At 44.1% G+C, this 14,232-nt stretch overlaps 1 protein-coding gene across 1 annotated transcript in view; it reads right to left on the reverse strand.

The window, feature by feature from the left end:
• The window catches only part of LOC118660975 (endophilin-A3-like), a 30,693-nt gene extending 30,370 nt beyond the window's left edge, over window positions 1-323 (reverse strand). The window contains exon 1 of the mRNA XM_036318520.1: window positions 94-323. Coding sequence (XP_036174413.1) covers window positions 94-315 — 222 coding nt within the window. The 5' untranslated portion in view covers window positions 316-323. The remainder of the gene's footprint in view (window positions 1-93) is intronic.
• Window positions 324-14,232: the final 13,909 nt, after the last annotated feature.

Below are 14,232 nucleotides of genomic sequence, written 5' to 3' on the forward strand. Positions count from 1 at the left end.
GCGCACTCTAGGCCGGCAGATCTGGAGCCTTCAGGTCCCGGAGCGTCGGGGACCCAGCCCCCCACTTTCCTGCGCCCCGCTCCGCGCCCCCACCTGGCTGGCTTGGAGTAACTGCTTCTTCAGCGTCCCCACCGACAACGATGGCGGGCGCCCCCGGAACTCCGTCGTGTCAAAGCTGGGCCGGGACTCGCGGACGCGCAGCGCCGGGGGAACGGGAGCCAGGGCCGGTCCCCCGGCGCTGGGCTCCGCCGGGCCCGCCTCCAGGGCCGCGGGCACAGCCACGGCCTCGCCGGGGTCACTCCAGCACCCGAGCATCAGGGCGGTTGGCAACACCGCGTTCCAAAGCCCCCAGCGCAGCCCATTGGCGGAGCCGCGGCGTATGCAAATGAGGCCACTGGCGCCGCCCCAGCTCCATTGTTGCGTGGAGACTGGGAAGACCCGCCTGGGAAGCGGGGCAGGGGATGGGGGGAGGGGGGAGGAGGGAGGGGGAAGGGCAAATCGCGCTTTTGGTTGCCCGCAGGCTGAGATGCGCCGGCTTTGTGATGGCTGTGGGTGGGGAGACCGGCACCACTTATCCGCGCTTCTGGGACTTAACCTGGTTTCATTCACTAGCAACAGTGCCCCCCTCTGGCGCAATTGGGGAAGGGACGCTCCAAGAGGTGCCTGTGGGGGGGAGCAAAGAGACCCAGGGACCCCCCATGGGAGGAAGAGGCCCATGGGCTGTGGGGTGGTTCCTTCTGTCCCCAGGCGGTGCTCTGGGCGCCATCTGCCTGGAGTCCGGGTTACTGCGTCTTTGTCTGATCAATATCTCGCTCGCCTCCCTGGAGAGCTGAGCCCACTGTCACCTGCATTGAGAGCAACTATTCCCCAGGCCTGGCTGGTGTGTCTCAGAGCGTCGGCCTGCGGACTAAAAGGTCCCAGGTTCGATTCTGGTGAAGGCTGTGTACCTGGTTGCAGGTTCCCCGGCCCCACTCCGGGTGTGTGCCAGAGGCAACCAATCAATACGATTCTCTAACATCCATGTTTCTCTCTGTTCCCTTCCACTCTCTCTAAAAATCAATGGAAAAATATCCACGTTTGAGGATTAACTAAAGAGAGAGAGAGAGAGAGAGAGAGAGAGAGAGAGAGAGAGAAACTATCTCCAAGGAGGCATTAGCCCAACTCAGTCCCCCCGACAAGTCACCAGACTGGAGACCCAGCTCCCTCGATGTGTCGCTGACAGTGTCATTTCGCACAGGGACCAGAAGTCTCCGAGTCCATGGCCCAGACCAGCCAAGGAGGGGCCTGGAGCAACCTGATTGAGCCTGTGTCCAAGCAGAGCCCAGCAGGTCAGCATCTTTGAGGCATCTGATCTCAAAAGGCCCTGAGGGCTCCCAAGACCTACCACCCACTCCATAAAGAAACACCTCCCCCTCCAGCCTCCACCTCAAAGAACTCCTCTTTCTGGGCCCTCAGCATATCCATAGGGATGGCCAAGGGCCCCCCTGTTCCCTGGCGCCCACCCTGGCGTCCTGTTTTCTCCAGGAGAGAAGTCACCCAGCCTCTCCTTTGCCTTAGCTCCCAGCTCCTTTATCCCTAACTTCATCCAAGTGAGGATTGCACTGGGAACCACCCCTCCCTGTGCCTCAGTGTCCCCACGTTCCCTTAGAGGGGTAGACAGGAGCATTCTTCCTCTGAGATGGGAGAAAATGGGTCAGTTTAGCTGAGGGGATGAAGGCAGCTACCCTGAGGGTGAATCAATATGGCTTGGCTGAGTGCTATGGGCCTGACTGGGTGACTAGCCACCCTCAAGGGCAGCTGGGTCAGGACTGGGGCACAGCTCCCCTTGTCCTGGGCAGGGCTGCTTGGAACCAGTCCATCTGTCTTTTTTCTCCGTGTCCAAGAGTTGTTTAAATAGCACAGGTTTGAAGAAACTTCCCCCTAAACCAATCCCACTCTCTACCCTTTGGGAAGGGGCAATTATTTATATATTTACTTAAATGTAGAGGCCCGGTTCAAACACTCGGGGGGGGGGGGGGGGATCAAGGGTCCGTGAGCCCGATTTCGAGAGGGCAGAGGCCAGGCCAGGCCACAAGTGCATGATCATGGCTGGGGAGGGATGCAGGAGGTTGGTCAGCTGGGGAGGGACTGCAGGAGGCTCCAGAGTGTGTCCGGCCTCTCCCGCTCAGTCCCAATTGGCCGAACCCCAGCAGCAAGCTAACCTACCAGTTGTTGCATCTGCCCAGTGGTGGTCAGTGCACGTCATAGTGAGCGGTTGAGCGGCCTTAGCATATTATTAGCATACTAGAGGCCTGTTGCACGAAGAGATTATTGTAATAGGCCTTCCCTTCCCTTGGCTGCTGACACCAGTTTTTCTCTGGCACCCAGGACCAAGGCCTTCGCTCTGGCTGGGCTCCGGCCAGAGCCCCCCTCCCAGCCATCAGGCTTCGCTGCTCTGCTGATCCCGGGGCTGGGAGGCCTCGTGGCTCTGCTGATCATGGGGCCATGAGGCCTTGCTGCTCGGCCAGCTTGGGGGCTGTTTGGCTTCGCTCCACCACTTGGAGCCTACATATGCAAATTAATTTGCATATCATCCTGATTAGCCAATGGGAAGCATAACGAAGGTACGGTCAATTAACCTTTTTGTCTTTTATTAGATAGGATTACACTTTGGTTGAATGGCTGACTGGATAACCGGGCAAAATGAGCATATTAGGCTTTTATTATATAGGATTTTACTTTATTTTTGTAATTGTTTTATTGCTTAAAGCAGGGGTCCTCAAGCTACGGCCCGCGGGCCACATACGACCCGCCGAAAACATTTATCTGGCCCGCCGGGTATTTTTGCCGCCACTGCCTGTTGCTTAGCAGCCGACTCGTTTTTTTTAAAAAACTATAGTCTGGCCCTCCAAAGGTCTGAGGGTCAGTGAAATGGCCCCTGTTTAAAAAGTTTAAGGACCCCTGGCTTAAAGTATTACAAAGAGTATTACATATGTCTCCTTTTTTTTTCCCACCCTTGACAAAACCTTGGCATCCCCTACCCCCCAGTATCTTATTTCCATTGCTTATGCTTATATGCATGCATACAAGTCCTTCGGTTGATCTCTAACCTGCCCTCCTCCAGCCCCCAAACCCTCCCCCACCTTCCCAATGTAGTTTGATAGTCGCTTTGAGGCTGCTCTGCCTCTGTATCTATTTTTGTTCATAAGTTTATAATGGTCTTTATTATCCATAAATGAGTGAGATCATGTGGCATTTTTCCTTCATTGACTGGCTTATTTCACTCAGCATAATGCTCTCCAGTTCCATCCATGCTGTTGCAAATGGTAAGAATTCCTTCTTTTTTTACAGCAGAATAGTATCCCATCATGTAGATGTACCACAGTTTTCTAATCCATTCATCTGCTGATGGGCACTTAGGCTGTTTCCAGATCTTAGCTATCGTGAATTGTGCTGCTATGAACAATTAATCAGAAAACTTCTAATCAGAAAAAAACTTCTAAGCAGCAGCCCAGGTCCGAGGAGGAGCAGCCACATGAACAGGGACATTTAAAAAATAGACCACATATTGGGCCACAAACAAAGTCTCCCCAAATTCAAGATTGGTGTTTCTGTTTTCCTGGGATATATTCATAGAAGTGGGATCACGCGGTCAAATGGGAGTTCCATTTTTAGTTTATTGAGGAAACTCCATACTGTCTTACATAGTGGCTGCACCAGTCTGCATTCCCACCAGCAGTGCACAAGTGTTCCTTTTTCTCCACATCCTCTCCAGCACTTGTCGTTTGTTGATTTCTTGATGATAGCCAGTCTGACAGGTGTGAGATGGTACCTCATTGTTGTTTTGATTTGCATTTCACAGATGATTAATGACTTTGAGCATGTTTTTATATGTCTCTTGGCTTTCTGAATGTCCTCTTTTCAAAAGTGTCTATTTAGGTCCTTTGCCCATTTTTTGATTGGATTGTTATCTTCCTTTTGTTAAGTTGTATGAGTTCCCTATAAATGTTGGAGATTAAACCCTTATAGGTGATAACATTGGCAAATATGTTCTCCCATGCAGTGGGCTTTCTTGTTGTTTTGTTGATTGTTTCTTTTGCTGTGCAGAAGCTTTTTATTTTGATGTAGTCCCATTTGTTTATTTTCTCTTTAGTTTCCAATGCCCTAGGAGCTGTATCGGTGAAGAAATTGCTTCGGCATATGTCTGAGATTGTGTTGCCTTTGGATTCTTCTAGTATTTTTATGGTTTCCTGTCGTACATTTAAGTCCTTTATCCATTTTGAGTTTATTTTTTTTTTGTATGGTGTAAGTTGGTGATCTAGTTTCATTTTTTTTGCATGTATCTGTCCAATTTTCCCAACACCATTTATTGGAGAGACTACCTTGACTCCATTGTATGTTCTTGCCTCCTTTGTCAAATATTAATTGAGCACATTGGTTCGGGCTGATTTCTGGGTTCTCTATTCTATTCCATTGATCTATATGTCTGTTCTTGTGCCAGTACCAGGCAGTTTTGAGAACAGTGGCTTTGTAATACAGCTTGATATCTGATATTGAGATCTGACCTACTTTGTTCTTTCTCAGGATCGCTGCAGCTATTTGGGGTCTTTTTTTATTCCAGATGAATTTTTGGAGAGTTCGTTCTAGGTCTGTGAAATATGCCATTGGTATTTTAATGGGAAGTGCGTTGAATTTATAGATTGCTTTAGGTAGTATGGGCATTTTAATGATGTTGATTCTACCAATCCAAGAACATGGTATGTTCTTCCATCTGTTTATGTCTTCCTCTATCTCTTTTTTCAACATCCTATAGTTTTCTAGAGTAGAGGTCTTTTACCTCTTTAGTTAAGTTTATTCCTAGGTATCTTAATTTTTTTGGTGCAATGGTGAATGGGATTGTTTTTTTAGTCTCTCTTTCTGTAAGTTTACTATTGTTGTATAGAAATGCCATAGATTTCTTGGCATTAATTTTGTACCGTGCTACATTGCCAAATTCATTTATTAAGTCTAATACTTTTTTGATGGAGTCTTTAGGGTTTTTTATATATAATATCATGTCATGGGCAAATAAGAACAATTTTACTTCTTCTTTTCCAATTTGGATGCCTTTTATTTCTTCTTCTTGTCTAATTGCAATGGCTAATACTTCCACTACTATGTCAAACAGGAGTGGTGAGAGTGGGCATCCCTGTCTTGTTCCTGTTCTTAGGGGAAATGGTTTTAGTTTTTGTCCATTGAGTATGATGTTGGCTGTGGGCCTGTCATATATGGCTTTTATTATGTTGAGGTATGATCCTTCTATTCCCACCTTGCTGAGAGTTTCTATCAAAAGTGGGTGTTGGATTTTGTCAAATGCTTTTTCTGCATTAATTGATATGACTATGTGGTTTTCTTCTTTCAATTTGTTTATGTGATGTATCACTTTTATTGATTTGCAGATATGGTACCAGCCTTGCATCCCTGGGATAAATACTACTTGGTCATGGTGTATGATCTTTCTGATGTACTTACTGCTAGATCCGATTTGCTATGATTTTGTTGAGGATTTTGGCATTTATGTTCATGAGGGATATTGGCTTGTAATACTCTTTCATTGTGTTGTCTTTACCTGGTTTTGGTATTAGGGTGATGCTGGCTTCATAGAATGAGCTTGGAAGTGTTCTTCCCTCTTGAATTTTCTGTAATAGTCTGAGGAGGATATGTGTTAGTTCTTCCTTGAATGTTTGGTAAAATTCCCCTGTGAAGCCATCTGGTCCTGGGCTTTTCTTTGCTGGAAGCTTTTTGATGACTGCTTCAATTTCTTCCATAGTTATTGGCCTATTGAGATTTTTAGATTCTTCCTGATTGAGTTTTGGAATGCTGTATTTTTCTAGGAATATGTCCATTTCCTCCAGGTTGTCTAGTTTATTGGAGAAGAGTTGTCCATAGTATTTTTTAACAATCATCTGTATTTCTGTGAGGTCTGTTGTTATTTTGCCTCTATCATTTCTGATTTTGTTTATTTGGGTCCTCTTGGTGAGCCTGGCTAGATGTTCATCAATCTTGTTTATCCTTTCAAAGAACCAGCTCTTGGTTTCATTGATTTTATGTATTTTTTTTTGTTATCTATGTCATTTATTTCTGCTCTGATCTTTATTATCACCTTTCTTCTGCTCACTCTGGGCTTTTCTTGTTGCTCTCTTTCTAATTCTTTGAGTTGTAGTGTTAGATGATTTACTACCATTTTTTTCTTGTTTTTTTGAGGTAGACCTGTAGAACTATAAAATTCCCTCTCAGGAAGAAATTGAAGCAGTAATCAAAAAGCTTCCAGCAAACAAAAGCCCAGGACCAGACGGCTTCACAGGGGAGTTTTACCAAACATTCAAGGAAGAACTAAAACCTATACTTCTCACAATACTACAAAAAATTCAAGAGGAAAGAACACTTCCAAGCTCATTCTATGAAGCCAGCATCACCCTAATACCAAAACCAGGTAAAGACAATACAATGAAAGAGAATTACAGGCCAATATCCCTCATGAACATAGATGCCAAAATCCTCAACAAAATCTTAGCAAATCGGATCCAGCAGTACATCAGAAAGATCATACACCATGATCAAGTAGTATTTATCCCAGGGATGCAAGGATGGTACAATATCCGCAAATCAATAAACGTGATACATCACATAAACAAAATGAAAGAAAAAAACCACATGGTCATATCAATTGATGCAGAAAAAGCATTTGACAAAATCCAACACCCATTTTTGATAAAAACTCTCAGCAAGGCGGGAGTAGAAGGATCATACCTCAACATAATAAAAGCCATATATGACAGGCCCACAGCCAACATCATACTCAATGGACAAAAACTAAAACCATTTCCCCTAAGAACAGGAACAAGACAGGGATGCCCACTCTCAGCACTCCTGTTCAACATAGTACTGGAAGTATTAGCCACTGCAATTAGGCAAGAAGAAGAAATAAAAGGCATCCAAATTGGAAAAGAGGAAGTAAAACTATCCTTATTGCAGACAACATGATATTATACATACAAAACCCTAGAGACTCCATCAAAAAGCTACTAGACTTAATACATGAATTTGGCAATGTAGCAGGATACGAAATTAACCCCAAGAAATACGAGGTATTTCTATACACCAATAGTGAACTTTCAGAAAGAGAGATTATAAAAACAATCCCATTTACCATCGCACCAAAAAAATTAAGCTACCTAGGAATAAACTTAAATAAAGAGGTAAAAGACCTCTACTCAGAAAACTACAGGATGTAGAAAAAAGAGATAGAGGAAGACATAAACAGATGGAAGAACATACCATGTTCATGGATTGATAGAATCAAAATCATTAAAATATCCATACTACCCAAAGCAATCTATAAATTCAATGCACTTCCCATTAAAATACCAATGGCATACTTCATAGATCTAGAACGAACTCTCCAAAAATTCATCTGGAATAAAAAATGACCTCGAATACCTGCAGCATTCCTGAGATAGAACAAAGTAGGTGGGATCACAATACCAGATATCAAGATGTATTACAAAGCCACTGTTCTCAAAACTGCCTGGTACTGGCACAAGAACAGGCATATAGATCAATGGAATAGAATAGAGAGCCCAGAAATCAGCCCGAACCAATATGCTCAATTAATATTTGACAAAGGAGGCAACAACATAAATGGAGCCAAGATAGTCTCTTCAATAAATGGTGTTGGGAAAATTGGACAGATTTATGCAAGAAAATGAAACTAGATCACCAACTTACACCATACAAAAAAAATAAACTCAAAATGGATAAAGGACTTAAATGTACGACAGGAAACCATAAAAATTCTAGAAGAATCCAAAGGCAACAAAATCTCAGACATATGCCGACGCAATTTCTTCACTGATACAGCTCCTAGGGCACTTGAAACTAAAGAGAAAATAAACAAATGGGACTACATCAAAATAAAAAGCTTCTGCACAGCAAAAGAAACCATCAACAAAACAACGAGAAAACCCACTGTGTGGGAAAACATATTTGCCAATGTCATACCTGATAAGGGCCTAATCTCCAAAATTTATAGGGAACTCATACAACTTAACAAAAGGAAGATAAACAATCCAATCAAAAAATGGGCAAAGGATCTAAATAGACACCTTTCAAAAGAAGACATTCAGAAAGCCAAGAGACATATGAAAACATGCTCAAAGTCACTAATCATCGGAGAGATGCAAATCAAAACAACAATGAGGTATCATCTCACACCTGTCAGACTGGCTATCATCAAGAAATCAACAAACGACAAGTGCTGGAGAGGATGTGGAGAAAAAGGAACACTCATGCACTGCTGTTGGGAATGCAGACTGGTGTAGCCACTATGGAAGACAGTGTGGAATTTCCTCAAAAAACTAAAAATGGAACTCCCATTTGACCCTGTGATCCTACTTCTAGGAATATATCCCAAGAAACCAGAAACACCAATCAGAAAGGATATATGCACCCATATGTTCATAGCAGCACAATTCACCATAGCTAAGATCTGGAAACAGCCTAAAAGCCCATCAGTAGTTGAATGGATTAGAAAACTGTGGTACATCTACACGATGGAATACTATGCTGCTCTAAAAAAGAAGGAACTCTTGCCGTTTGCAATGGCATGGATGGAGCTGGAGAGCATTATGCTAAGTGAAATAAGCCAGTCAATGAAGCAAAAATACCACATGATCTCACTCATTCATGGATAATAGAGACCATTATAAACTTTTGAACAATAGATACAGAGGCAGAGCTGCCTCAAACAGATTGTCAAACTGCGGCGGGAAGGCTGGGGAGGGTTGCGGGGCAGGAGGGAGGGGGGTAAGAGATCAACCAAAAGAGTTGTATGCATGCATATAAGCATAACCCATGGGCATAAGACACTGGGGGGTAGGGGCGGCCAGGGGATTGTTACAGGTTGGGGGGGGGGGGGAAGGGACACATATGTAATACCCTTTGTAATACTTTTAGCAATAAAATATATATATATATTTGATTTTTCACACAACAGAAGGGAGAGGGATAGAGAGTTAGAAACATCAGTGAGAGAGGAACATTGATCAGCTGTCTCCTGCACACCTCCTACTGGGGATGTGCCCACAATCAAGGTACATATCCTTGGCCGGAATTGAACCTGGGACTTTTCAGTCTGCAGGCCGATGCTCTACCCACTGAGCCAAACCGGTTAGGGCTCTCATTATTTCTTCAAACAGTTTTTTTTATTCCTTGCTCAGCTTCCTCTCCTTCTGGATCCCCTATTATGTGCATGTTGTTTCATTTCATGTTATCCCAGAGCAGTCTTAGACTCTCCTCCTGCTTCTTAATTTTTCTCCAGTTGTTGCACTGCTTGGGTGGGTTTTTTTCTACCTTGTCTTCTATCTTGCTGATTTGGTCCTTAGCTTCTTCTAGTCTCCCATTAAAAACTTCCATTGTGTTATTTGTTGAATCTATGTCATTCCTCATTTCCCCTCGATTCTTACACATGTTGGTGAATTTCTCATCAGGACGTTTCAGCATCCTTATAACCATTACTTTGAACTATTTCTCTGACAAACTGCTTGCATCCATTTCATTTAGTTCCTTTTCCAGTGATTCCTCCTTGACTTTCATTTGGGGGTTGTTTCTTTGGCTCCATATTTTTTCTGTTCTCTTATAATTAATTCTATGCATTAATCAAACTGCTGTGCCACCCATACTGATGTACTAGATGTTTTGTAGTACCCAGTGAGGCAGTCTTTCAGGTCATCAGGGCTGGGTATTCGAGGGAGGCATCCTACTTGAAACATTTGGGTTATTCTCATGCAATTAGGTCTTGAATGTTATTGTCCATTTCATAAATGGAGTCTCCTCTTAGGGTGTCTTATTATGTGGCTTGCTCATTACAACATTGTGCTAATGGATGTGGAGGCACTGAGCCAAATGCACAAAACACAACAGGATAAGACACAACACAGAAGGAACAGAACGCGAATGTACTCAAGACACCTATAACCCTGACAAAAGTGACCACCATAGAAAAGATAATAAGCAAAGAGAAAAGACAGCAAGAATGATAGGAAGGATTAAAGAAAGAAAGAAAGAAAGAAAGATAAAATACCGGGGAAGAAAACACAACAAAACAAACAAACCAAAAGGCATAAACAAGAAACACCCAGAAAAAATAGGGGTGGCAGAATCTGTAGCTTAAATAAAGAAAATAAGATTAAGGAGTTGGATAAATAGGTGAAGGACCACAGTTTAGAACAGAGGATGGAGAAAAGAAATGAGAAGGTAAAAAGAAAATTTAAAAAAAATAAAATGAAATAAATTATTTTGCAAAGGAGATTAGAGGCGACATCAGGAAGCCCTAAATTTAAGAAGTGAAACAAGTTAAAAAATTAGGAGAAGAAACGAGCAAGACAAGAGAGAAAAAATAAAAAGCATAGTAAAGAAAAAGAAAAGAGAAGGGGAAATGGAGTAGGATCAGGGAAGAGGAAATTAGATATGTGAATAAACTAACAGAGACTAAAATAATAACACATCAATAAAGCAGGTAAAGTAGATCCATTTTTAAAAAAAGAAAAAAGAAAGGAAATAGAAAAACTAAAATGGCTAAAAGACATGAAAAACGGGAATAAGAGAAGTGAGAAAGAAAAAGGTTCCAAAAAATAAGATGAAAGTAAAAACAATAATAAACATTTTAAAATAATAAAAATAAAAAAGTGCCCGAAACCGGTTTGGCTCAGTGGATAGAGCGTCAGCCTGCGGACTGAAAGGTCCCAGCTTCGATTCCGGTCAAGGGCATGTACCTGGGTTGCGGGCACATCCCCAGTAGGAGATGTGCAGGAGGCAGCTGATCGATGTTTCTCTCTCATCGATGTTTCTAACTCTCTATCTCTCTCCCTTCCTCTCTGTAAAAAAATCAATAAAATATATTTTAAAAAATAAAATAAAATAAAATAAAAAAGCGAAGTGTCATTCACTTCAGCTGAGTAGTAATGCCTCATGGCTGGTGGTGTAGGACCCCACTCTTCTGTCAGCTAATTCTGGGCTTCCTGTTAGGTACTGAGGTGCTGGACACTGTCAGTCACTGCCTTTTGGCTTTGAACTCCCTGCTTGAAGCTCCAAGTGATCCACAGGTTCTCTGCTTGTGTCCGTCTCCAAAGGTTTTGGGTTGAAACAAGCAGGGTCAATCTGCCCTCTTTTCCTGTCTTCTGGCTGTCAGTCTTAAATCATTCAAGCATCCGTTTGTGGCAGGGCTTTAGGTGGGAATGGGGCTGTTTCTCTTTCAGGCAATAAGATCAGTGTTTTCTCCCTGACCCAGAGTTGCTCCTCCATGTGTGTCCCAAAATATTACTCTGGTCTTGGTTGATCATAAGTCCTTATATGGAGACCAGTCAGGTTAGCTGGCAACTTGGAGTTTTTATCAGTCTGATTCCCTGAATAGCAGGGTGGACCAGCCCCTCTCCCAATCCAGTCACTGAGGGCTCTTTGGGACTATTCAAACCCATAAGCTTGGTCTCTGCCTTTGTTTCCTCTGTAAAGCTCAAAATGCAGTATGGCATGCAGTATCTCCTGCCCTGAACCTACTGGGAGGGGCTAGCTCTCCTGGGGATAAATGGCTGCTTAGGTTTGGAAGCTAAGAATGTCACACTTCTAGCAATATATCCCAAGAAATCAGAAACACCAAGATATATGCACCCCTATGTTCACAGCAGCACAATCGTAGTTATAATAGCTACGATTTGGAAACAGCCTAAATGCCCATCAGCACATGAATTAAAAAAAAAAAAAAAAAACACCTGTGGTACATCTACACAATGGAATACTACACTATGGTAAAAAAGAAGGAACTCTTACCATTTGCAACAGCAGGAATGGAACTACAGAGCATTATGCTAAGGGAAATAAGGCCGTCAGAGAAAGATAAATATCATATGATCTCACTCATTTGTGGTTTATAATGTAAAACATAAACTGATGAATAAAAATAGAGCCAGCATCATAGAAGCATTGAACAGACCATCCAAACTAAGAGGGAAGGCAGGGAAGGGGAAAGGGGTAAAAGATCAACCGAAGGACTTGCATGCTTGCATATGAGCATAACCATTGGACATAGTAAGGGGGTGAGGGCATGTGCTGGGGGGTAGGGGCAGCCAGGGAGAGGTCAGTGGGGGAAAAGGGAGACTTATGTGATAATTTTAAAAAATAAAGAATTTTTTACAAAAGGATTTCCCAATGCAGGACTCTTGTCCACATCTCTCCCCCCAGCTTTCCTCCTAGCCTCTCCTCACGCACCTCAAGTCTGTGCCTCTCTCTCTGCTCCAAAGCCCCGAGTGAGTGTTTGCAACAGAAAAGTCCTGTGTCTGGGTTTAGAGAATAAAAACAAAGACAAAACCAAACCAAAACAATGAAACTGCTCTTTGGTCTCTCCCCAGCACCGCGCTGCTTGGGCCTCCTTTCACGGGGCAGCCTTTTGGGGCTTTTGTCTTTGGTCCAGTTTCCCTGGCAGCCAGCTGTCCTGTGGCTTTTCCTTACACAGTTGGGTGTTACCCACGTCATGAAGGGACGCAGCTTTGGAGCAACACAGGTTTCTCCTCACCCTCTGGGCCCACTGGCTGGCAGTCCTTCTCAAGCCCACTTCCCAGTTCTTGCCGTCCTCTAGGCGTCCTCTGCCCTTCCTTGTTGTACACTGTCTGCTCAGCTGCATGTAATTGTTAATACCAGGCGGATGTTCTTCAATTTAATTGTATTTCCAGTCTGGCTCAGGACGAGATGCACAAACCTGTGCCTATTCGACCACCTTTTATTTTATTTTAATTTTTTTTTACCACTTTCTGATCTTTGCTGTTAAAAACAGCCAGAGTGACCTCCTTACAATTCTCAAATGCACAGGGCATGCTCCCTGCAGGCACCCACCTGGAGCCTGCCACCCCTTCCCAGACTTCCTCAGTGAAGACCCCACTGACAAATGCTGGTTTCACCTTTCCCCATACCTGCTGTCACCTGTCTCAGGTATCCTGGTCCACTTTTTTTGTGGACTGTCCTCCACTAGATGCCAGTTCCCAAGGACAGGGGACTCTGTATTTGGGGCGTCTGAAACAGCTGGACTCAACAGTATCCACAGCCTCAATCTTTATATGTGTCCCCCATGCCCACCCATGGCTACTGACCCTCCATCCAGCCTGATTCAAGTTCTTATCCCTACAGCCTTCCCTCAGCCCACACACTCAAGGAACCTGGCCCATGAGCTGGCAGAAACACGGGTCACAGGCACACAACCTCTCTGCCCCCTCAAACACACCCCAGCAACACACTATTCCCCAGAATCCAGGAACTATCCCCTCATTTCAGGTCTTCCATGCACAGGCAAAACTTAGGGAGGGGCACGCCAACCACAACTCATCCTCTGAATGTGGAATTATTATGGAGACCAAGCCTCTCCTGGAAATGCTGGTATTGCAGAATGTTCTCACCATTGAAAATATACACCATATCCTGGAGAGCCCATGCTACTTCCAGGACTGGCTGTGCAATGGGGTGGGAGAGTGGCATGCTTTCTTTTTAAAAAATTAAAGTGTAAAATAATCCCTAAAATGAAAAAAAGAGACTCAAACACCAGTGGGCCTCAGAGGTGTGAGTGGGTTGGCTGGAGGCAGGATTTTCTAAAGGTGAACTGATTTGGAGGCCCAAAGCATCAGGTGGATTCTCCCACAGTAGGTTCATTTGCAGCAGGCCAGGTGCCTGGGGGTGGGGAAGAGCAGGCTGGAGGGACCACTGGAATGGAGACAGAAGAGCCCTGGCCAGCACATCTCTGGCAGACACAGAACCCAAATCCCTCCCAGGGCCTTGCCTGGGCCTCCTCTCTGCCACACCCTGGGAAGGGCACAGTGAGCCCAGCTGCAGTGGGAACATCCCAGGAAAGGGCAGGAAAGAGCGAGCAAAGGAGGGCGGTGCAGGCAGAGGCCCCATCTCAGGGCACCAGAGTGAATGCTTGGGTTTTTTTTTGGTAATCCTCATCTGAGGATATTTTTCCATTGATTTTTAGACAGAGTGCAAGGGAAGGGGGACAAAAAGAGAGAGATTGAGAGAAAAAAAAATTAGATGTCTCCTACATAGCCCCATAGGGGCAAGATCAAATCTGCAGATTAAAACCACAGAGTCACAGTCTTTATTTCAAGGCCTTGAGCAGCAATGCAATATGACTAATATTGGTCAAGGAATTATTTTCTTGCATTATGCTATCCCTCC

The sequence above is a fragment of the Myotis myotis genome, unplaced genomic scaffold (genome assembly GCF_014108235.1).
Source record: "Myotis myotis isolate mMyoMyo1 unplaced genomic scaffold, mMyoMyo1.p scaffold_m19_p_73, whole genome shotgun sequence".
NCBI classification, from domain to species: Eukaryota; Metazoa; Chordata; class Mammalia; order Chiroptera; family Vespertilionidae; genus Myotis; species Myotis myotis.